The 23546-nt window shown below is 43.1% G+C and overlaps 7 protein-coding genes across 16 annotated transcripts; 5 read left to right on the top strand and 2 right to left on the bottom strand.

The window, feature by feature from the left end:
* Positions 1 to 38: 38 nt before the first annotated feature.
* Positions 39 to 4532, bottom strand: LOC101069819 (sphingomyelin synthase-related protein 1-like). The gene is made up of 6 exons (XM_003964162.3): positions 4387 to 4532; positions 2034 to 2651; positions 1840 to 1935; positions 1637 to 1754; positions 1381 to 1531; positions 39 to 1215 (listed from the first exon to the last, which is right to left on the bottom strand). The coding sequence occupies exons 1-6, from the start codon at positions 4518 to 4520 to the stop codon at positions 911 to 913; spliced, it is 1422 nt and encodes a 473-aa protein (XP_003964211.3). The 5' UTR covers positions 4521 to 4532; the 3' UTR covers positions 39 to 910.
* Positions 4533 to 4772: 240 nt separating this feature from the next.
* On the top strand, positions 4773 to 5926 carry LOC101069593 (dual specificity protein phosphatase 13-like). 2 transcript variants are annotated; one of them, XM_011603401.2, is made up of 3 exons: positions 4773 to 5176; positions 5283 to 5497; positions 5581 to 5926. In XM_011603401.2, the coding sequence occupies exons 1-3, from the start codon at positions 5172 to 5174 to the stop codon at positions 5775 to 5777; spliced, it is 417 nt and encodes a 138-aa protein (XP_011601703.1). In that variant the 5' UTR covers positions 4773 to 5171; the 3' UTR covers positions 5778 to 5926. The 2 variants fall into 2 exon arrangements, with proteins under 2 accessions (XP_011601703.1, XP_029690850.1); XM_029834990.1 differs by having other exon boundaries at positions 4780 to 5205.
* Positions 5927 to 6024: 98 nt separating this feature from the next.
* LOC101069359 (dual specificity protein phosphatase 13) lies at positions 6025 to 7246 on the top strand. The gene is made up of 3 exons (XM_003964160.3): positions 6025 to 6262; positions 6339 to 6556; positions 6631 to 7246. Exons 1-3 carry the CDS (start codon positions 6138 to 6140, stop codon positions 6840 to 6842), a joined length of 555 nt encoding a protein of 184 aa, XP_003964209.1. The 5' UTR covers positions 6025 to 6137; the 3' UTR covers positions 6843 to 7246.
* A 407-nt stretch (positions 7247 to 7653) lies between these two features.
* Positions 7654 to 10857, top strand: LOC101069130 (dual specificity protein phosphatase 13-like). Of its 8 annotated transcripts, none has more exons than XM_029834939.1 (8): positions 7654 to 7801; positions 7884 to 7906; positions 8245 to 8370; positions 8449 to 8468; positions 8658 to 8690; positions 8770 to 8986; positions 9058 to 9476; positions 9961 to 10857. In XM_029834939.1, exons 3-8 carry the CDS (start codon positions 8246 to 8248, stop codon positions 10200 to 10202), a joined length of 1056 nt encoding a protein of 351 aa, XP_029690799.1. In that variant the 5' UTR covers positions 7654 to 7801; positions 7884 to 7906; position 8245; the 3' UTR covers positions 10203 to 10857. The 8 variants fall into 8 exon arrangements, with proteins under 8 accessions (XP_029690799.1, XP_029690798.1, XP_029690794.1 ...); XM_029834938.1 differs by having other exon boundaries at positions 8449 to 8690; positions 9058 to 9180; positions 9259 to 9476; XM_029834934.1 differs by having other exon boundaries at positions 8449 to 8690.
* On the top strand, positions 10549 to 12066 carry LOC101068906 (dual specificity phosphatase DUPD1). Its single transcript, XM_029834991.1, has 4 exons — positions 10549 to 10680; positions 11150 to 11368; positions 11451 to 11674; positions 11755 to 12066. Exons 2-4 carry the CDS (start codon positions 11193 to 11195, stop codon positions 11988 to 11990), a joined length of 636 nt encoding a protein of 211 aa, XP_029690851.1. The 5' UTR covers positions 10549 to 10680; positions 11150 to 11192; the 3' UTR covers positions 11991 to 12066.
* Positions 12067 to 12206: 140 nt separating this feature from the next.
* adka (adenosine kinase a) lies at positions 12207 to 19383 on the bottom strand. Of its 2 annotated transcripts, none has more exons than XM_003964157.3 (11): positions 19227 to 19383; positions 17084 to 17158; positions 16117 to 16170; positions 14765 to 14843; positions 14511 to 14683; positions 14335 to 14443; positions 14068 to 14238; positions 13938 to 13973; positions 13750 to 13864; positions 13566 to 13652; positions 12207 to 13481 (listed from the first exon to the last, which is right to left on the bottom strand). In XM_003964157.3, the coding sequence occupies exons 1-11, from the start codon at positions 19301 to 19303 to the stop codon at positions 13357 to 13359; spliced, it is 1101 nt and encodes a 366-aa protein (XP_003964206.1). In that variant the 5' UTR covers positions 19304 to 19383; the 3' UTR covers positions 12207 to 13356. The 2 variants fall into 2 exon arrangements, with proteins under 2 accessions (XP_003964206.1, XP_011601702.1); XM_011603400.2 differs by lacking the exon at positions 19227 to 19383 and adding an exon at positions 18363 to 18515 and having other exon boundaries at positions 12215 to 13481.
* A 250-nt stretch (positions 19384 to 19633) lies between these two features.
* On the top strand, positions 19634 to 23320 carry LOC101072236 (AP-3 complex subunit mu-1-like). Its single transcript, XM_003964091.3, has 9 exons — positions 19634 to 19907; positions 20265 to 20542; positions 20714 to 20885; positions 20986 to 21123; positions 21225 to 21310; positions 21412 to 21545; positions 21796 to 22003; positions 22090 to 22234; positions 22478 to 23320. Exons 2-9 carry the CDS (start codon positions 20270 to 20272, stop codon positions 22576 to 22578), a joined length of 1257 nt encoding a protein of 418 aa, XP_003964140.1. The 5' UTR covers positions 19634 to 19907; positions 20265 to 20269; the 3' UTR covers positions 22579 to 23320.
* Positions 23321 to 23546: the final 226 nt, after the last annotated feature.

The following is a 23546-nucleotide window of genomic DNA, read 5'->3' as shown; positions in this document are numbered from 1 at the left end:
TGTTGAGCACTATAAAAGAGAAGCCGAGACATTAAAACTGTTATTATATGTAAACTTTATTTCCTGAGCCAACAGGAATTAGCATTTTTTTAAAAAGACACAAATTGTAAACAATTAAAAAGATAAAGCTTAGGGTTCCCTCAACCACAGTAATGTAAGACAAGGGCATTTTGGTCATTTGTTCACAGTTGTGCTAACAAAATATACTCAGAGGAAAAACCAAGAAAAAAAATCCTATTAGGTCATAAATATTCCAGAAAATACCATATTTAATGGATTAGATTGGGCAATATTGAACAAAAGAAGGTTTGATATCTGTTTAGATGATAAATATTGATGTAAATGTTGGGATGTACCATTGACCTAAAGACACAGAGCAGAGAATTAAACCCGGCAGTATAAAATAAATAAATAAAATGAAACCATATAAAAATGGTATTTCTTTGGTAGTAGCTTTACCAAACAGGCCACAAAGGTCTCCACGCTGTAACGCAACGAGAATTGAAGGATCATTTGCTGAACGTATGTAATAAAGTACGTTTCTCACTTGGCATTGGGCGATTAAATGCATAGACAGGGTTTGGAAATCATATTTGCTCACACAGTTAATATTTAGGGGACCAGACATCAGTCCCAATGACATCACCTGCTGCCTCCGAGCACGACACGTGCTCACGCTGCAATATTAGTCACGCTTCATGTCACCTGGCACTGGTTATACATTTAAACATTGACACATTGCAGTACCTTCAATCCAGCCTTTAGAGAGTTTCAAACACCGATCAGACAACATATATACAACCCATTTATGTATAGTTGGAACAAAAAACTATATTTAAACAATACATGAAATAGCATCTATCATCAATGGTCTGAGCATGCGACAGTTTCTGATCTCTGGTCCAAAACTCTATCCGATCAGAGTTTTCATGAAAGCGGGTTTTCCAAAGGGCCAGTGATACTGGTTGGGAACGGGCCCGTTCACGTTGCACTCAAAGAAGGAGAACATTGGGAACCAAATGCGTGCCCTCCGGCTCTGTTGGTAAGCGCGCGTGTTGGCTAAAGTGTGGTAGTAGAGGAAGAGGCGAGTGGTGATGTAGAAGGCGATGAACACGTCGATGGAGTAGTGCTCGTGAGCCGCCAGAATGAAGAAGATTCCAAATAAGTTTAAAACCCAGGAAATGGTGTGAATCAGATTCCAAGATCGCGGCGTATCTGGATCGTGATGAAATGGAAGAATAAAGGGTGTTCAATCGCAGGAATATCCCACAAAAAGCCCACAGCAAAAAGGCTTTTATAGAAGTGACCTACATTATTTAACATTATGCAGTGTTTAACAGTGTTCTCTGGTTAAAGGCAAACAAACGTATCAAAGCTCACATTCGGTCACAAAGAAGTTGAGCATCGTGATAACAACCGTGTGCCCACTGAACATGTAGTCTCCACATGTTTGGACCCCTGCCAGTGTCATCCCAAATCCACTCCAGATGGCGAGTGCCCTCTGTATCTTACCGAAGGTGTCGTCATAAGTCTGCACACAAACACAGAAGCCATGAGAGCAACTGAGAATAACGGTGGCAGCAGCCTCTCAGTAAGTACCAAATCTACTCCACGCCCGTTCTCATGTGTTTCTCACCTTACTGGCACACTGCAGGTGCTGACCAGGCACGGAGAGGGAGGTGACGAACATTGTGCAACAACGGAGCAGGAACACGGTTCCCATCAAAGAACACAATCGCCTGAACAGAATGGACCTGCAGCACACGCACAGTTCATTTGAGTTAAACCCGGCTGTCAGACCGGGTCTCCGTGATGGCAACAGCTGAGACTATCTACTACCGATGTTTGTGGAGGAGCAGGATCAGTAGGAACATGTAGCACAGGATAACGCCGCAGGCTTCAGCCATTGCAAAGGCCCAGGGAATTCTGGGAACGCTGGGGAGTAAAAACATCTATCAGTGTGCAGATTAGATAATAGGATGCACACGTGAACTAGTCCCGGTTGCTCAACATGCTCGTACTGTGCGCAATACCTGTCCAGAAATATGTCAGGCAGCGGTGGGTACGTTCTCATGTCTGGCACACGCTCGTGCACGAGGACCATCACAAATGACGTAAAACCAATGACGAGAAAGACATATACAGAGCTGAGGACTGTCTTCCACACCTCAGGGTCCAACCGGCCAGCCAGGTGCTGTCTACACCTGCCGTTGAAGCGTGAGTGACAGAGCGTCTCTCCTGAATTGGATTCACATCTCTCTCCTCTCCTCTGTCGCAGCACGCTCCCGCTACAAAAGCCTCCGTTAAACCTCCCCGCAGCCTCGTCAAAGTTCCACCCCCCCCCCACCGGATGCATTGAGGACCCAGCAGGGATGCTGGAAAGCTTGAGGCCGAGCTCCTCCAGCTGGCTCTGGTTCTGTCTCTGGAGTCGGCGGAGGGCTATGGTCAACCTCTTGATGTCTCCCAGCACAGTGAGGCCCAGTGGAGGTCCACGCAGGTCGGCCTCTGTCAGAGCCAGAAGACTGAGGCCGTCCAGTCGATGTTGAGTGCAGAGTAAATCCACATACTCCCCAAAACCTTCTTCCTGCAGCCATTGTGCCACCTGCATACAGCTCCAGCCACTCACAGCCTCGCCGGAAGCCGCCATTCCACTGAGAACACAGATAGTTCGCTTTTGTTTAATAGAACCATTAAATATTAATAAAACCAATGATGAAAATCTAATCTCAGAGTCACACCCAAGCTTATGTCTGAGTAATAGGATTTAATAGATTTTGAGGCAGTAAACACTTCCACATTCATCCCCATCCTGAAACTGAGGATGTCTTGTTTTCTAAAATCGTTTTGCATTTTTTTTAATTTGCATGATATTGCACACAGTTGCATGAACTACCGCATATTATAGTTTTGCCTCCCACTTTATTTAATCTAATTGCTGATTCGTCACTCAGTTCTAAATTTAAATCCGTGTAACAATTCAGGTCACTGTTGATTAGATTAATAGTCCTTTTTGCTTGTGTTTCTAATGGCAGTGGTGATAAGAAAGGAGATAATGTCCTCCTTGTTTTTAAAGCATTTTCTTTGTTTGAGAGTTGGTGGATGATAAATGCATCCGTCTGTGGTTGGTGCTCTTATTCACTGCGCTCCACAGGCCACAAACTGTCATTACATCATCTGCATTCAGGTCAAGGCTGAAGAACAATAACGGCTTACAGGCAGAAGTTGTGCCTGAAGTGAACAAAACGATATGAAAGAGTGCTCTCTGTCTCTGCTGCAATCAAGCAGAGGGACCCACACCAACCTTGGTACTGATGAACTGCTGTTCTGTCTGCGTTTATGTGTATCCTTTGAACCTCAGATAAACTCACCACACAATGTAGGTCTGCTCCAAAAGCCTAAAAGTTGCACATTTGATGATGAGACAGAAAAGGGGGAACAAAGCGGACGCATGGCCAAAGCAAAGAGCTGGGCTGTAAAGGTCTCATATGAGAGAATTTGAAAAATGTCTGTTGATCTGGGAAATAAATTTAATTAAAAATTCCCTACATCATCTGATTGACCCTTTTCAAAGTTTCAAGAACTCAGTCAATTAAATAATTTTTTTAAAGAAGAAAAATTTTATTGCAATGTCAATCAACAAAATTCAGACAAATTAATTAGCCATCTGTAATGACTTAAATCAATAATCCATTCTACTTTGTGTTATAGTGGAAGTATTCATTTTAAATTATTGCTTTTTTGACTAAAGAAAATCACTTAATTTTATTGTTTCTTCCTGTTAATTAATCATGGAGTGATTAATTCGATCATCAATGACAGCAACAAATGTGCTGAATGAATAATATGAGCAGCCTAATCACATTATACCAGGAAGCGTGAAAACCTTGATTTCAATACAATGAGGTGAACGACTCAAACGAGAAGTTATCAAACGAAGATCCTCATGAAAATACAGGAGATGAGACCTTTGCTGCCGATAAATGATCCATCAATAACTGGTCAATCTCATGTGTTTCCGTGCACGAAAGCAGGAAGCAGCTGCTTCACTTACCATTAGAAACAAAGTGACTTTTTAAATAATTGATTCGTCTCTGATAACTGATTCGCCATTCTGCAGCTTTTAACTTAGAAATTCAAAAGTGCTGTGTGACCGAAACTGACTGCTTTGCACAATTATTGACACAGCTAAGGCTCACACACTAGAACAACAGTCTGTCTTCATAAGTTCTCAACAGGAGATTCAAGTTTTGATGGTATAGATCATTTAAAAAACAAAACAAAACACGCCCTATGCATCTGTGACACATCAACAGCAGAAACAGGATGGCCAAACAAAGTCCAAAGTTCATTTAGTCCTTTCAGATTTTGCTGTAAAAGTTATCTTACCTGGAATTCGCTGTCATTGAATTTGGACAGGACTTGGAGGAGCTGTTAGTTGGAAAGTGAAGTCGGGCAACTTGTCGCCCAACATGATTTTGACAACCTGGCAACGGCAAACAGGAAGAGACGATGAGCAACATCAGCGAAGAAGAGCTGGCGGACGCACGCGCTGATGACGCGCATGCAGCGACACCTAGTGGTCATGTTTGGAATCACAATAAGCATCCGACTCCAATATAAACCTTTATTTGTACCGGAATCTGAATTAAAGTCAGAATCCATTGGATCGCAGACAATTTATTTAAGGCAGCACAGTTGGAGTAACGCAAATTATGCAGAATACTTCTGGCTTTTTGAAAGTAAAATAGACATATCTGTTGAGCTGTATAAAAGGGTTTACTCCAGCAGCTTGCTTCATTGTGAATTTATTTTCTCAAGTGAGAGCTGGCAGGCTGTGCCGAACTGCACCACCTGTCTGCAACAGTCAAAGCTTGACTGATGCGTCTGCCAACGCAAAGGCAACAGACCGTGGCGCGGCTTAGTTTTAAGGAAAGTGCAGCACATTTTTATCTTTGGAATGACTGACAGAAAACCAATTTTAGATTGTGCCATTGTGGAGAGCCGTGATCCACCAGACGGCGAGATGGGAAATGTCAGCGACAAAAATCCAGCAGAGGATAAAAAATGTGGCCTGGGTGGAACAGAGGAATCAAGCAGGATGAGGAAGATCCTACCAATCCAGGCATTGGAGGAGGTTTTACATTCAGCTCCACGCTCCTGTCGCCACTGCGATGAGGTGTGGCCGCACCTGTATTTGGGTGACATGTGAGCGTCGTATGTGCACTTCAAAATCGTGTATTATGTGTGGGTGAAGCGTTACGCATGCATGACTCGTATGTCAGGTTCATGTCTCACAACAAGCTTGGGCTGTGGCAGCTGGGTGTCACCCATGTCCTGAACGCTGCGCACGGGAAACTCTGCTGTAAGGGGAATGAGGACTTTTATGGGACCACAGTGAAATACTACGGAGTCCCTGCCAATGACCTGCCCACCTTTGACCTTTCACCTTTCTTTCACCCTGCTGCTGAGTTCATTCACCGCGCTTTGTCCTCAGGCGGTAAACTCTCACACGGGTTCTTTAAGACTTGACGTTGAAACAAGACATCTCTGTATTCACTATGTGTCTTTTATGATTTTCAGGAAAGGTGTTCGTGCACTGTGCTGTGGGTGTGAGTCGCTCAGCGGCCTTGGTCCTGGCCTACCTGATGATTCACCATCATCACACTCTCCTGTCCTCTGTGCGCTGCGTACAACAGAAGCGCTGGATTTTTCCCAACAGAGGCTTTTTGAAACAACTTATAACCCTGGACCAAAACCTCCAAGGGTTAAAAGAGTGAAATCAAACTGCTAAAATAAACCTGGTAAATTTCTTCTGATTCTATTCAACACTGGCTCCCTTTGTCCAATTTCGTGCGCACAACATAAATAGCAGACATATTGGTTTCCTCTCTTGTCCTCAGTGGCAACAGAGAGAGCAGGAATGGACTAAAATCAATAACAAACAATGTTAAATAACTCCACATGCAGAGAGCACACACTGAACATAGAGGGCTAAATTTGGAGCTGAGCTGCATTCAAACAACCACCTGCTGGTGTCTCTCAGTCAGCTGTTCCCGCTGTGATACTGAGGAGGCACTGGGCACAGGCGGCAGGAACTGTGCTGGGGTTTGTTGGAGGAGCTCATTGCTGGGGAAAATATGTCCAGGAGCAACTGGCAGCAGGACCGAGTAGCCATAAAAGAGCTGCAGCTCATCTTGGATTCCTGCAAACTGGGGCTCACGCCGGTGGATGAAGTCTGGCCCAACCTGTACATAGGAAATGTGTAAGTGTTTGATGTTTGATGCAGAGAAAGCAGCTTTCATCCTTTCTTATGTGTCTTTTTTTTGTTTGTCTTCCAGAGCCGTAGCGCAGAATAGAAAGACGTTACATAAGCTGGGCATCACTCATGTCCTGAATGCAGCACATTCCAAGCAGGGTAGCATTGGAGACCAGGGTTTTTATGGAAACGCTTGCATTTACTTGGGCATCCCAGCGGAAGATTCAGAAAGCTTCGACCTGAGTCAGTACTTTAAAGCAGCAGTTGACTTCATACACAAAGCCTTGAAGAGCAAAGATGGTAACCATTAAAAAAACAAAACAAACCCAAAACATTGCCTCTATTTTCTTTTACATGCTTTTTCTGTTCCATAGGGAAAGTGCTGGTGCATTGCATCATGGGAGTGAGTCGATCAGCCACGTTGGTGCTGGCTTACCTGATGATGCGGCATCGGCTCTCACTCAGAGATTCTCTGAGGCACGTCACGCAAAATCGAGCCATTTATCCTAACCAACATTTTCTGTCTCTGCTCCTGAAACTGGACGAACAGCTGACGCTCAGGCGAAGGCTGTGCCCTCTTCTCTGACCTCTTCCATTAGTCACCTGGAGACCTTTTTCTTTACACATACACTACACACCATCCATTCACCCGTCCACCTTCCGCCACTTATTCCATAACAAATTCCCAGCTGCTTTCAGCGAGAGGTGGGTTATACCCTGGAGAAGACATCGGAGCATCACAGGGTAATCTACAGACACAAACAACCATTCACACTCACCTTAGGCCAGTTGAGAGTGTACTGTTCATATACTGTACCCTGTATTTAATCTGTAAATATTCATCTGCTATGTAAATGTGTGGGTAAAATGTGAATTTTCATAGAGGTAAAAACCTGGTATAAAATTAAAAATGGTGTACTTTTGTCATTTGTGTAAATATAAGTCATAATACCGTGCGTTTATTAAAGATATTTGCACTGAAGAGTCTGAGAGAAGTTGGTACATGTGTATTTATATAACCAAGATGGTATGGGGTATTTTGGAAAACACATCCAGGTAAGAAACTGAATATTATCCCAGGATACAACGTATACTGCATATATTGTATTCAAATTATAAATCAGACCAAACCTAAAATAGAACAGGCTCAAAGGCACAGACACTGATGAGCCCTTCCATAGCAACACAGAAACAAATGCAGCACAGCAGCATGTTACATAACTGTCTGCTGTCATTGATACTATACGCTAATGTTCACCAGCTCAGCCAACCGGGATGCACGACTCCTTCATAAGAATGCAGCCAAAATACAAAACTTTGTTCTTTTAAGCACATGAACTAATGTTTGTTGTACAACCTGTTTGCCCCCCCCCCCCCCCCCCCCCCCCCCTAAAGGAAGCCAGTGACTACAGTTATTAAAGGAAACAAGGGTGTATGTGTGTGTGTGTGTGTGTGTGTGTGCGTGTTGCTGAGGATTGGAGATGAGTTTGCAGTGAGTTTGAACTGCTTTAGAAGGGGGTAAGCTTGTGATTCAGCGCTGTTCATGTAAGGATCATTTGCATTTCTTTGCTCAGTCATACAGAGGTCAGCTGCAAATTTTAATTTTTAATTATTTGGATTATTTCAGTGATGTGATGGTTCATTTTTGCAGTAAGTTCAATTACCTTCTATCGTTCTCTTCCAACTGGTTACAGTATGTTTTATTTAGGCGAGCTCCCACGAATGAGCACTTACTCTCGCCTAATGAGATCAGTTTAGTAAAGACGTGTTTACATTATTTCATGCAATGCTTTGATATGTTGCTACTACATTGAAGAAAAGCTGCTGTGACTTTTCAGCCCCTCTGGGCTTTTAGTATTTAGAGTTTTACCAATACAATTTCCAATGTTTTATTAGGTGCTATCTGAGCTGAGCTGAGCACAGATAGCACCCAAATGAGGTCAGTGAGTCTGTGTGTGTGTGTGTGTGTGTGTGTGTGTGTGTGTCAGTATGTCACTCAAGGATCCGCCATATGAGCCGCCTTCTGTCTCGGAGCTGCAGGATTTCCTGCTGGCTGACAGACGACCCACTGGACATGTTAATGAAGTCTGGCCAAATGTGTACATTGGAAACGAGTAGGTCAGACACACGTGCAGACACACGTGCACTCCCCCCACTGGTTGGCTCGTCAATAACGTGCGACTGGGTTTCAGGGTGGCGGCCCGTGACAAGGGTAGTCTCCACAGTCTGGGGATAACTCACGTTGTAAATGCTGCTCATGGTCCCTCAACCCCTCCACCCAAATGCTGCTTCCATGTTAACACCGGCCCGCGTTTCTACAGAGACATGAATGTGGATTATTATGGGGTTGAGGCTGATGATGCAACGGAGTTCATCCTAAGTCCATTCTTCTACCCAACAGCGAGATACCTCAGAGCCGCTCTGGCAGCAGGAGGCAAGTCATTCACCGTGACATCAGGCATTCTTCCTCATATGAGGTGCTGAGGTATCAATAGGTGATGTCTCTGTCCCAGGAAGGGTACTTGTCCATTGTCTGATGGGTGTGAGCCGATCTGCGACATTAGTGTTGGCTTTCCTGATGATTGTTGAGGGCCTGACGCTGCGGGAGGCCGCGGCTGCCGTAAGGCCCCACAGAGACATCTGTCCCAACCCAGGCTTTCTGCAGCAGCTCCGCATCCTGGACATGAGCCTGGAGAGAGAGAGAAGGAGACGCCAGCGGGGGCAGACACCGTAAAGGAAGCACACACACACTAAAAGGCATCGCCATCAGAGCAGACGAACAAGCATCTTTACTACCACAGAGGTCACTCTGCACGAGAGGAGCCAACACCATCACTGACAGAGCTGAGGAAAATTCTGTGGACGGACAGAAAACCAGTAGAATCTATTAATCAAGTCTGGCCCAACCTATACATTGGAGATGAGTGGGTAGGAAAAACTCCATCCAGCTCCTTCAAATGCTGCTTGAATAATTCCACATCTGTTTGCATGCGAGTCTGCAGATCTGTGGCTCGAGACTTGGCCACGCTGTCGTCTCTGGGTGTGACTCACGTGCTGAATGCTGCAGCGGGACGACACCGCATCAACACAGGTCAGCGGTTTTACAGCAGTCTTGATGTGGAATACCACGGCGTGGAAGCTGCAGACCATCCAGAGTTTCATCTGCAGCCTTTTTTCGTCCCCGCCACACAATTCATCGACAAAGCTCTGAGGAGCAAGGGTTAGTGGAGAACTAAGACAGCAGAAACATAACCTTTAACCTTTAGGCATTTTAGAGCAGATGGAATCTAACAGAGAATATCTGGTATTGTTCACTAAAACACTTCACTGCACACCAGAGAGAAGGAGAAGATGATATCTGTAATGAGATCTGTGCGGCTTCTATTAAACTCTTTTATTGCACTTCAGATGTAACTAACAGTATTCTGATGTGACTTTTCTGAAATTTATGGCTTTGTGCAGATTTACAGTGAAAAAAATGTAGCCATGTTTGTCCACAGTGCAATATTAGATATCCAAATATGGGAGATAAGGCAATCTATTCTCTATTTAAACTAATTTTGTAATCATTTTTAACTTTTCATCCAGGAAGGCGATATTAGAAACAGCTTGACTTTGGGGAAAGAAAAAAAGAAATATCTCGAGTTAAACGTCAGATGAAATTGAATTACAGGAATAATCACACTAATGAATGTGCTCTCCAGGAAAGGTGTTTGTGCACTGTGCCATGGGGGTCAGTCGCTCTGGAGCGCTTGTTCTCGCGTACCTGATGATCTGCCAGGGCCTGTCATTAACCGAGGCCATCGTCGCCGTCCGTCTGAACCGAGACATCGGACCAAATTCCGGGTTTTTGGAGCAGCTCCGGCAGCTGGAGCTGAGCCTCAGAACAGAGAGAGGAAATCACCCTGACAGAAAACATGACAATGATCCCGGCAACAAAGCGTAACAAGGGACTGGGTCAAGTTTTACATCACCAGAAATAACCCTGCAGACAAACGTCAGCTGATGCCCCCACCTGTCCACACGACCCACATCCACAATGACACAATGGTTCCCTGAAGCTGCATGTTTCATTTCCCTAAAGCCTTAATTGAAAATAACTCCTGCATTAGACAAGCATTGCAACAAGTACATATCTGTGTGTGTGTGTGTGTGTGTGTGCGTGCGTGCGTGCGTGCGTGCGTGCGTGCGTGTGTGTGTGTGTGTGTGTGTGTGTGTGTGTATGTGCGTTGATGTCGAATATCCTAAAAATATCATGGTGAATACAGAGCCCAGGTTACTATTCCAGAGCTCTATTTCAGTCTACTTGGGATGTGTCTTGGCGAGCACGCATGCAGACACAAGCGAACACTCACACACGTCTATGAAGACGGGCAGACGCACACTTCCATCCTGCCGGACAAGAATAAAAACACAAGTAAACTGTAAGTCATTAATTAGCCAGTCATCCTGCAGCGGAGTTTAAACTATGGAAGATTATTAAAGTCCTGCTGCAAGACATTGACAGGCTTCTTATAAAATTACTGCTTCTGTTTTCATTTAATTCTCATGAATGGTGGCAGTTTAGAAATATGAATGTGTTATTAAACCTTCGCAAATTTCATCTGATTTGAACTTGTTTATGTCGACCGTGCTTGTCTTCAAAGGTGCGTTGTTATGTCCAGCAATTGACAAATGAAGTGAAACTCCTGGAAAAACAGAGTGACATTATTGAATTTTGTACTGGATCTTCTGTTTTAAACCAGCCGTTAAGCCAGGCAGCCGCATTCTGAGCTTGGAAGCACAACTTTTTACACTGATGCTGGAAATGACTCAGTGGATTAACAATAGACTCGTTATAGAGGTGCCAGCTCATTGTTAGTCAGATGATGCATTCAAGTACTCCTCATGCAGCTGCCTGGAAATTCGAGGCAGACCTGGAAATTCGAGGTGAGCCATGTCCTCGGTGGTGAAGTCCAAAAGCAAGAACCCGTACGCGGCGGTGAGGGTGGACCCAGACAGTGATTACATCACACCTGGAACATTGGACCTGGAGCAGCTTTTCTGGAGTGGACCCGGAGTTCAGTACACACACGTCAACCAGGTCTGGCCTGGTATCTATATTGGAGACGAGTGAGTAAACACAAACACACACACACACACACACACAAAGATACAGGTGATTTGGTGCAATGTGACGCTAAGTCTCTTTTAGGAAAACAGCTTTGGAGCGTCCTGGTCTGAGAGATCTGGGTATAACACATGTTCTTAACGCAGCTGAGGGGAAGTGGAACAATGTGCTGACTGGTGCTGATTACTACAGTGATACGAACATCCAGTATTATGGTATAGAGGCTGATGACAAGCCCACCTTCAACATCTCCCAGTTCTTCCACCCTGCAGCTCAGTTTATTCATGAAGCCCTCAGTCAGCCACACAGTGAGTCTAAACACCTTCCATTAAGCCCTTGCAGCATCAGCTGCCTTAGAATAACCCACATCTTTGCTGCTTTATTCTAGACAACGTGCTGGTGCACTGCGTGATGGGTCGCAGCAGGTCAGCGACTCTCGTGTTGGCATATTTGATGATGGAACACAGCTTATCTGTGGTGGATGCTATTGAGCATGTACGTCAGCGCCGCTGCATCCTGCCGAACCACGGCTTCCTGAAGCAGCTGAGGGCGCTGGACATCACATTACAAGAGGCGAGGCTGAAGCAAAAAACACAGACACAAGGGCAGGAGAAACCCAGATAGTTGTCTCCACAACTCCCCAATAAATACTCTTTATGCTTCTTTAAATTTTGTACCATTAAACTGTTGTGTTTTTAAATCTCTGTTGGTCTTTAAGCTCATATACTAAGCTGAGGGCTTTTTTAAAAAGAAGAAAAAATCATAGTCATACTAAAAGAATTCTAGGAATACTTTTAAAAGCTCTGTCTTACAGATAAATACAAATATAAACTTAAAAACTTTTTTACTACAACTCAATGTTTATTGAGCAAGTTGCTGCCGACTTGAAAAAGATGATCAAAATATACATCCTAAGTATTTTAACATCCAAACACGATTTATGAAAACTGTTCTTCAGGAAAGTCAGTTTTATTTAAGGTCAAGCATAACATACCCTTTAAGGATTTTTTGGTATTTTACAACATGGACAACATTTCTAAATCCACTTCTCAAGGAAACTTTTATCATTAGATCATTAAACTGTCCATGCGTCATTTTCCTAGTACCGTAATTTCATGAGTAGCGAGGGCGGCAGAGTCTCGCCTCGACTGTCTTCCTGACAAATTCCAGCCTGGAGACAAATCATTTGTCCAAGGTAATAATTTGCCTTTGTTACAAGTGGGAGAACATGGCAGGATATTAAGAGCAGATGAGAGAAGGCATGCATTAACTTCAAGTGAAAGTTAAATGAATAGTGGCATTTAAACTCCCCATTAGATACTATAAAAGACACCAAGATACTGTTTCAATTGCCATTTGGATTCCCTGCAGACAGCTGTCACATTAAAGAGACATTGAAGTTGCATTCAAGACATTTCCTTTGAAATAATGAACACACCAAAGGATTTGGATCAATCAGAACCTCCGATCAAAAAAATATTTTTGTTACAACAATCTTTTGAAATTAAAAATGACATAAAAACTTTTAAAATCCCCACAGGAGTGACATTTGCTCTTGGCTCTTTAACGGAGTAGTCCATCAACAATTCTGCCTCATTTGCAAGTATCACGAGTTCTTGTGACAGACGTGCAGCTCAGAAACCTGGCAGTGCTGAAGCAAATAAACAATTAGAAGTAGAAAACAATGGTTCTTAAAAACAGAACTCTGTTCTGGGCCTTTGGGTCCATAAATGATCACCATCCCGGTGCCTTGATGCTGCTCAGGTCAATTAGAGCTAATAGCAGCTCTTGGTTGGTCTTCTAGTGACCCCATGTGGAGAAACAGGCACATTTAAGGAGGCACCCAACAAAGAAAATGCACATGGAGGTGAGGATGGATTAAAAACAATGGAAAAAAAAACTGGGGCAATTTAAAATTGGATTTTTAAAATTCTGGCTATTTGTCAGGGTTGAATATGATGTTTGGAGCTGACTAAACGTCCGTGAGGCTTCATTTGAAGTCGGGTTTTTCAGGGAAGTTGCATCCTGCTCTTTGGATGACGACGTAGGCGGCGTAGTGTGCAGCCTTCACACAATGATCCAGTGGTTTCTCCTGGACCAGCTGAGACAGGAAACCTGCACCACACGTCCACACATCAGAATCCAGAGGACGCATTTGCTAACATGTGGCTAACAAGTGAAAATGGGTGAAATGCTCACCTCCAACAAACGCATCACCCGCACCATTTGTGTCAACTATGTCCTTCGGGTCGATTTTCAAAACAGGAAATGTTTCAACCTTGCCACCTGCACAAAAAGTAAATGTCGGGGAAGGAGCAGAGGAGCAAAATCTTAGTCCCAAATAAGCAAAACAGAACAAAACATGATGAGGTGAAACTCTTACTGTGGACGACAGTCGTTTCATCTTTTCCCTGAGTAAACACAACAATCCGCTCTCGCTTTTTGTTGACTTTGGGTAAAGCCTGGGCTTTCTTGGCAATTTCCTTAATGTCCTTGGTCTAAAATTAAAATAAAATAGTGAGTAGGACATTCAACAATCCTGCAGTACATAATCTACCGCTGCAAACTCACCTCAAATTCTTGCTCTTTAGCAAATGTTGCTGCCTCCTAAAATAAAAAAGAAAGGAAATACTTCACATTTATACTCTGTGCACGTGCAAAGAAGTGAATATTAAATGAAAAACTCATCGCGGAAGTTTACCGTCTCGTTGCCAAACAGCACATCGACGTAGGGCATGACCTGCATGAGGTTATCCTTGAAAAACTGAGAGATAAAAGGCGCGGATAAGTTCAGACAGAACAGCTTGTTAGTTTCAGAGGCATGCTTCGCCACTTTCAGGATGGACTCCACAGAAACGGTGAGGAAGAAACCCTGGAAGCAAACAGAGACAACAGACCATGAGCGGTGGGATCTTTTAGAAATGCATTCATGAGGACAACATATTGGACAAAGCCAACTATTACTCACAGCAATGTAGTAGACTTTGGCTTTTTCTACCAGCTTCCAGTTTTCTTCCAGGTCTAAGTGCTTATCTCTTTTATAACAGTTAGCAGCAGCGAGGTTTGCAACCAGAGATCTGAGGGGGAAAATAGAAAAGTGGTGGGATTGTGAACAGATGGGACTACGGCACCTGGACGTCATACCTGTTATCGCCAGTGATGCAAGCAGCACATGTCCCTGTCGGCTCCTCGTCCTGCTCGTAGTAGTGGGCGTCGACGTGCGCCTCCTGCGCCTTCTCCTTTAGGATCTTTCCAAAGTTGTCTTTGCCAATGCAGCCAAAAAAGGTCCCGATGTTATGGGGTTCTTGGATCATCCACTAAAAGACAATGAGAACAACTCATGGGATAAACAACGAAACGCTGATGTTTTCCGTGGGACTGTAGGAAATTCGCCTGACCTGGGCAATCTTTATGGAGTTCTGTGTGGCTCCTCCGGCGTGGTACTCAACCTTGAACTTCTTCACCAGCTCATCAAATCTGAAAAGAAATGTGAAGAATTACTGTTTCTGTTCACTTCTGGGACTAGAGACCGAGACGTGACATTATAACAATAAATAAGTAAAATGCAGCTGCACTTCATGCCTGAGGAGACTCGTCCTCTGCAGACAGCGCTGCAGCGCTCCATCAGTGACATAAAGTGTATAAAGCGGAACTATCCCTACACACATTTGACTAAGGACACTATGTACTCTATAGAAAGCTCCTTGGGCAACTCTACTTATCACCTAACTCCCAATGCTTTACTTGCTCATTAATAAAATACACGTCTATGGAAATAGTGGATGCACCGCCGTCCGAGATCATTTTATTTTTTAATCAGGCTAAAATGTGGAACACGTGGCTGCGTGCTGATTATTCAAGTTCAACCATTTACGCCTGTTACGCAACAATGGCAGAAGCAGCACTTTGATATTCTACTTGGAGCAGAGGTATCTTTAATTTGCCCCGTTACAGTCTAAATATAACCTCGTCCCACACACAGACATGTGTCTGTGCCATTTATATGAGTGTTAGACATCGTGTCCATTGGAAAACACAAAGGTCGCTAAAAGGTCCTGAGACAAAGCCAGGGGTTGCAAAGGGAGAGACATCTGGGAGACACAGACAACAAAATGGACCAGGGTGGGTGGGCTGAGTGGTGACGGGGGGACTGCAAAGACCAATTCATCCTCATCACTTTAATGAAAATCTACAGCTCGTGGGAAGAGGGAAAAGCCTGAATAGGTGTGGACATTAAAAGAAATTAACCTGGCAGTTTAAACGTGCATGGACTTGCACCTTCATTCCGCATGTCACATTAACCACCCCTCCAACTGGCATCGCCGAGATGATCTCCAAACAGTCAATTGCTTATATTTAAACAGCCAAGTCCATAAAAGGCTTTTCTGCGCGTGTTACGGGCTATTTCTTGTTGTTAAGTAAACAGATTATGCTCAGAGAACCGGTTACAGATGACTCTTATCTCCCTGTTGTCAAATGTTTGCTTTCTAGCGCCGGTCTCAGAGGAACTGGGAGGTGAAGCGTCCTGGGTTTCTATTGGCTGAGACAGGCCCTCAGCGGCTCTACCGCTGACTGCATATAAAGGAACAGAGGTCAGCGCCGGCTTTTCTAGTTTTGACTGGCCCTCTCCAGAACAGTGAGGATCAAACTTGTAAACTGAGGTCTGATGGGCTTCTCCAGCGTCAGTGGTTATGTGAGAGCTGGGTCAGAGTATATCTGAGTAGAATGTCACGCGGACGCAGACACCTACAGTGCTTTGTGTTTGTCATCTGCCAGGATCTGGTCGTTGGGTTTCAGACTGTATCTGCAAAAATGAAAGAAGAAAATCCATGTTATTTTCCCCAAGTGTAGTCGAGGCAACTCATGGCCTATTTTATATAAAGACTCCACCTGCGAATGGCTAACAACAGTAGTCATGTAGACAGAGTCATGGTGTGCTCTTTGTTGAGGAGCTCATTACAAAGCACCAGAGACTCTGAGAGTCACTGCTTAAGTGTCTTCTATCTTCCACCATTGTGTCCAAATATATAAATATTAAATCTATAAAAAAGAATGCAGGTGGTTTTCCTTGTAAGGTAGAAGGAGGAATTGGGGATCATCTTGTAACCAGCAGGTTTGTGATTGAAACGGAGCTTTGTTGTACCAGTTTAATCCTGATGTTTACGCAAGGGGCTCCAGAGTGGACTCTGAGCCGGGCTCTGGTCAATTCTGTGTGACAGAGCTTAGGCAACAGAAAGTTGCAACTTTGATTATCTATATTTCTGCTGGAGGAACCATTTGAAATATACCAAGAACACCATTATTACACCATAGATTAACCCCCAATCTATGTTGACTGCTTAGATATGAATGCATGTAGGTAAGATAAGCTGACATTTAACCATGATAAATATATATTACTGAGAGCAAAAAAGGCATTACGGGTCGATTTCACTCAGGAGAGTACAGAGGGTCTGTGAGTACATCTGCAGCTGTGCACGTGCTGATCACTATGACCAGCCATTTCCTGTGCTTTGCTATTAGATTATTCTTATCTTGGATCAACATTAATATAATTATATAGTCAATGATATTTTTTCTGGTCTGAGTCTCAGCAGAACTCTCACATCTCAATCCAAAATATTATTGCTGCTACACGTGTGTCATTTTTAACCTTTTTCCCCCTATTGAAATAAAAATCTGTTTACTTTCCTCAATTCTTCATTCCGTTAACTTACTTGTCAAGGAAGTCTTTGTCCACCACAGCGCAAATGTCCAGCAAGGGGTTTCCCATCCCAAAGAGCAAATTTGGGCTGCAACACCAGAAGTTAAAATTAGCAACACACTGAAGAGGACAGTTAGATCCGTTAGTAGAATAAGACATTGTTGGAATTAAAAAAAAAATCCTTCGGGATTTCTCTGACGTACATAGATTACAGGTAGATTTTATTATATTTCTGCTCATAACGGCTCTTGTTGGTTCCGTTCTCAATTTAAAATGACAAATGGTTTTTTATCCCACACAAAAGAAAAGACTACGAAACGCACACACGTTTCGTTCAACCAGTGTTCACGTTGAAATCACCCGGCACCACAGGCTCATCCAGCTGTGTCCATGTTTGCTTTGAAATTCCAGCTGCTCCCTATGTTCAAAAGTTACCCTTTGGGTTTGATAAAGTGAAAGAACAGACACTGGAGTTCATAGTGATGAAATAATTACATAATAACATAAATAATTAGTTTGCTTCCTGAATTTCCTGTATTTTTTAATCAGCACGTTAGTTTCCACCATTACTAAAAGGTACGTGGGTTCCGTGTGACTGCTACATGACTTGGTGTTCTGAATCTCCCGGTCTGTTATTTTTGAAACATGGATGATTTAGCATTCTTCAAAAAGCACATGAATGTGGTTAGACCCAGTTAGTTATGCATGCAGCCTGTTAAGACATTAACTGCAAGACAAGACCAGGACAGCAGAAGGCTGTGAATGTGCGCGTGTGTGTCTGCGTACGATCTGTTCTTTCGTGGTTAAAACAACATGAGGTACACACAAAAAAGCAAACTGTCACGTGAAGCCAAATAAAGGAAGAGAACATTGCAGATCTGGGTAATAGCGATAATTCTTAAGGGGTCTAGTGAAGTCTGTGTATGACCCAGCTCTGACATGTATGACCCTGATAACACTACAGTCTTGTCAGTGTTTTCTGGGAAAACAACCGTATGGTGTCCTGATAGTATATTTTACAGTCGAGCAAATGCATATGCCCGACGGCAGGGTTGCATTTATAAAAAGAAGACTTTAGCGTGGTGCAGGGAAGAAAGCAACGAGTGGGGAAGTGATGGAAGCATTCCTGGGTTTTAAGCCAGCACAGGAGTAATAAGCATCGCACCCTCACTGTCACTGCAGAATGTGCATCTGCCAATATGCCCTCAGATGATTACTGAGCCTCTGCTGCCAACTCCAATATGCCATAATCAGTCTTTACATGCACCCTGTGAATGACATCGTGGCCTTACCTTAAAGCAGACATGATGCTTCTCTGAGTAAACTGATGGGTACGGACAGACCTGTTGAGCAACCTAAAAACCGGCTCGGAAAGACCTATACATTCCAAAACTTCACAGTTTCATCTCAGTATTCGGTGAGGGTGATTTCCCCGCCTACACCCTATGGCGGATTGGAGGACTTGAAAAGAGGAAGGGCGAAGGCACCCGTGGTCTGTTTGATGATTGCCTTTTCTTGTAGAATAACCTCGGTTTACACACGCTGCATGAGCCAAATTTCACCGCGAGAAGCGTGTTGGGGACAGGCGCAATATCTGCACCCTAGGAGACAGACCGCGGGTTTCTGCTGGGTTTAATTATGGATACTGCTGGATGATGCCGTGTGGATCAAGTCGCTTATTTTTATGCAAGCGAATAAAGCAATTAAATTACGTGATTGCTCATAACCGCCATATTTTGCAGTCTTTGTCAGCAGGACTGCGTCCCATACCGAGCCGCAATCTTTGGCACCAAATGTCCGTGCACAATTCACACCCAAGTTTTTATTTGGCTCACGCGGATGTTTTTTTCGCATCGGATCAGAACAGTAAACCAAATACAAGTAAACAGAAAACCTGCAAGCATCCACCGGGAGCATCGCACAATAGGGAACCGTTAATGGGCCGTGCACGTTTTTCCACCACTCTTTCTTGTGTCCCCAAGCGCGATGGTTCGTGCAGACATGCAATTGTCAGAAAGACTATTTTTAATGGTGCATTAACCCTCGATAACCCTATGAAGTCGAAATTAGCCTCGACTACAATTGCACATTAAAAGTAACACTTGGCTCTTCGAAAAGCGGTCAGTTATTTTGTTTCTTCAATAGCTTTAGGTCACCTTAATTTTGCAGGAGTATCCGTTTTCTCCTCCACTGAAAGTTTAACCTTCTTTGCTTGAGGTTCTTCTGAGGCCATGGTTGAGTTTACACGCTGGAATACCCTTAGCCGGCGTGAAAATGTGCCTTTTAGACGCCCCGGTAATTTCTTTTTCCGGTGAAGACTCGCAGGCAGTGACAGCCACCCGCATGCCCACGTGACCCGCGATCGCTTGGCCAGTTTTCACCAATTAAAAAAAAACTTCATTGTGTATTTTATAATGGCCGGCTATTATCAGTCGTTGTATGGAGCAGAATGTTTATCCCAAATAACTTGTTTTACTGACGGTTGGATTTTTCGAAAATAATCCCTGACAGACAAAATCAGGATAAAAAAATCCCTCGTGACAAAGCCCGGTTTTAGTTGTCCACAAATGATGCCTGAGAGAAATAAATAACTAAGAAAGTTTCCTCTGTGGGTGTTGTACAAGTTACTATTTTCGTCGCTTGGCTTTTAAACAGGCCGATACCTCTTTCATTTTTATGAAAGTAATATTTAGGTTGATATTTGTCTATTTGTGCCAAAATATAGTAGTGTCTCCGTTGTGTTTACGTGTGCTTAGGTCCACAGGCGTCTGCACAGCAGACACTTCTGCCATATTTTCAACTCAAGTATTCTTGGCACAATCAAGTCGAGTCAGCAGGTAAAACTTTCATTAAACCGAGGAAGTTTATAGATTTTAGTCCCCACTGTATTTCATGCTGGTAACGCGCATTTAAATATTACATCTCTCCTATTTTAGCGTTAATGTCAAAATGTTAAAAGAAAATCCGAAATCTTCCCAGAATGAAATTGCTGTTAGATCGCATGCGATTGAAGTTTAAAGAATAAATCGAATATAAAAGAACCCCGACAATAAGTGACAGTCACTAAAACCTGAATTACTGTTTTTCATGAGTGTACAATTGAATAATCCATGCGCATTCAATGTTTTAAAGTGCTAAATGCGTGTCTCTTGTGCATGCTCACGACTAATATAACAATCGTCCAACTATTGCAGCCAAGATGATCCACAGTCTGTTTCTCATTAATCACTCGGGAGATATTTTCCTGGAGAAGCACTGGAAAAGTGTCGTCAGTCGAAGTGTTTGCGATTACTTTTTCGAGGCGAAAGAGAAGGCGGTGGATCCGGAAAACGTCGCCCCTGTCCTGCAGACCCCGCACCACTACCTCATCTCCATATACAGGGGGAAGCTTTTCTTTCTCTCTGTCGTCCAGAATGAAGTCCCTCCACTGTTTGTCATTGAGTTTCTGCACAGAGTGGCAGACACCATACAGGTGTGGCATTATTTTGGAACTGTTGCCTTATGCATGTAAATAAACAGATTTTGGCTTAACACAGACTTTGTAGATTGTCTACCGTTTTATTTCTAGTGTTGAACATTTTAGTGTATCGCACGTGCAACTGTGACAGGGCCTTGATCTGGTGTTTGCTTTTTGGTAAAACAGGACTACTTTGGAGATTGCTCGGAAGCTGCCATCAATGACAATGTAGTGACGGTGTATGAGCTGCTGGAGGAGATGTTGGACAATGGTTTCCCGCTCGCAACCGAATCAAACGTCCTCAAAGAGATGATCAGACCTCCTACCATTTTACGATCAGTTGTCAATACACTTACCGGTAAGTAGAGATCAGCGGCATCAGCTTTGTACCTACTTCTCTGTAACAGATATAACGTGTAATGTCTGTATGAACTGTATGTTTTGGCTCTATATTTCAGGAGGAAGTAATGTTGGAGAGACATTACCAACCGGCCAGTTATCAAATATCCCCTGGAGGCGGTCTGGTGTTAAATACACCAATAATGAGGCATATTTTGATGTGGTTGAGGAAATAGATGCCATTCTGGACAAATCAGGTGCGGTCAACTGCTTTGTGTTCATAAAAGTGTGTGAATTAAAGGTCATTTCTTTTGTCTGACACGTTAAAAAGCTTCTCTCGTTCAAACATCATATCTAGGTACAACGGTATGCGCAGAGATCCAGGGTGTGATTGAGGCCTGTGTGAGGCTCAGCGGGATGCCCGACCTGACCCTCTCCTTCATGGTGGGTTTATTTCTCCCTTTTTTATAGAAGATAATTCACCAGTTATTAAAGTGCCCCTTTTGTGTTCTTCCAACATGAAAACCCACTTTGTTTAAAAAAAGAATCCTCGTATTCTGGACGATGTGAGTTTCCATCCGTGTGTGCGGTTTAAGCGCTGGGAGTCGGAGCGTGTCCTCTCCTTCATCCCCCCAGATGGAAACTTTATCCTCATGAACTATCATGTCAGCTCCCAAAAGTAAGTATCTGTTTAGAGATAGTTGGATTATTTTCTATTATTTAACAACAATTTGGAAACCATAATTCAATCTTCAATTGTTGACTTGTGATAATAGTTTTTTCTGTACTTTTCTTTGTTTTCTGGCTGGAGGAATGAATTCTGGATGCACTCCATGACGAGTCATAGTTCTCCTTTGTTACCTTGTTAACTTTGTTATCTGCCTGCTGACAGTTGGTCGCTGGTCAAGTCTGTTTGCCTTCCTTCTCAGTCTCGTGGCCATTCCAGTGTACGTGAAGCAGAACATCAATTTCTTTGAGACGGGACCTTGTGGTCGGCTGGACATTACAATCGGACCAAAGCAAACCATGGGGAAGACTGTGGAGGACCTGAAGGTCACTATTTGCATGCCTAAATCTGTGCTCAGCGCCAACCTCACTGCCACACAGGGAAACTACACGTATGACCTCGCTACCAAGGTGACTCCTTATGAGGCTATTGTAGGCAACCATTTGTAATATTAATATAGGGAAATCTCAATGTTTTTTGCCTTATTTTTTGGTAGGTTTTGGTTTGGGACATCGGGAAACTCAACCCTCAGAAGCTTCCTAACTTGCGAGGCACCCTGACCACACAGTCAGGAGTCCCGAAACCAGAAGATAACCCCTCAATCCAAATAGGCTTAAAGATACAGCAGCTGGCTATATCAGGTAATCCCTGTGTGGATAATCTACTGCTCTCGGACAATAACAGCATTTGCTGTGCTAGTTTAATTAGCAAAGACACTGTTGATCCAATGGATTTTAATTTACTGAAGTGAGAAAAAAAAAAATAGAAGGACCTCAACAAATAAGCCTTTAACTGATAGGGATCATAGAACCCATTGAACTACAACTATCAACCTTTTGTGGTATTATGATATTTTTGCTAACTTTTTCTTCCTCTGTGCACAGGTCTTAAGGTTAATCGTCTTGACATGTATGGAGAGAAGTACAAGCCTTTTAAAGGGGTCAAATATTTGACTAAAGCTGGGAAATTCCAAGTGAGGACCTGATGGTTGATGCTAAATAACCTACTGTGCCAAATAGGGGGATAATGCTTATGCAGCTCTTCAGTTACTTTCATATATCCTCGGTGTAATTAATGAACTGTTTTGTATTCTAATTCCAATATTTATTATGGGCTTGACATTAAATTAGAAGGAGTGGTGTTTATAGGCCAGAAAGGGAAGCCTTAATATTGACAATGATCTTAAATCCCCATCTGGTTTAATGCTTCTCTGTACACGCCATTCATCTTTTTTGGACTGCTTGAAAATGTTTGTCTTTTTTTTTGTTGAAAACATTCTAAATCTTGTCTAAGTTTCTTTTGCTTTAAAAAAAAAAAAGGGACAGCGCCCCATTCATCACTTGCTATACTGCAACTTTGCCTTATATACTGTATATGTATAGATTTTGTTTGTCTCGTAGCACTGGAGGTATTTTTCACACATTTAATCTTAATTGTGACCTCGGTAAGGAAGATAAAAGTGACCTTTATACTCTTTCAGCACAATTCACATTTTCAGTTTGTGAATATTTAACAAAGGCATATTTTACATCTAAGCAAAGTTTAGCTTGCATGAGCACATTAAAGAAGGTTGTGCAAGAAAAACATTCAAAATCTATTAGATAATTTTTACTGCAACTTTTTACTCTGCACACAATTTGCACAATCTTTTGTCCGTGTGGGGGAAAAAGTCCTCTTTAAATTGGAAATCCAGCGCTAACCAAGTATTTTAAAAGCTTTAAATTGTGTCTTTTTTTGTCTTCTTTTCACCTTAGGTTAATATTTGGATCTTTGTACATTTTATGCATTAACCAGTGTTTCATTTTTCTCTCAGCTTCAGATGCTCCATAATAAGTAACCTTACCTGTAACCTCAGGCAACAACATTAGTGTCTGATAGCACAACTACCGGTACACTGAATATATTGTAGTTCCACACGTGAGGCTCCCGTCGGTAACTTCAATAAGAGTCTGA

Source organism: Takifugu rubripes, chromosome 4, assembly GCF_901000725.2.
Source record: "Takifugu rubripes chromosome 4, fTakRub1.2, whole genome shotgun sequence".
NCBI classification, from domain to species: domain Eukaryota; kingdom Metazoa; phylum Chordata; class Actinopteri; order Tetraodontiformes; family Tetraodontidae; genus Takifugu; species Takifugu rubripes.
The sequence above is the reverse complement of the archived record's forward strand: the minus strand, read 5'-3'. Positions and strand labels throughout refer to the sequence as shown.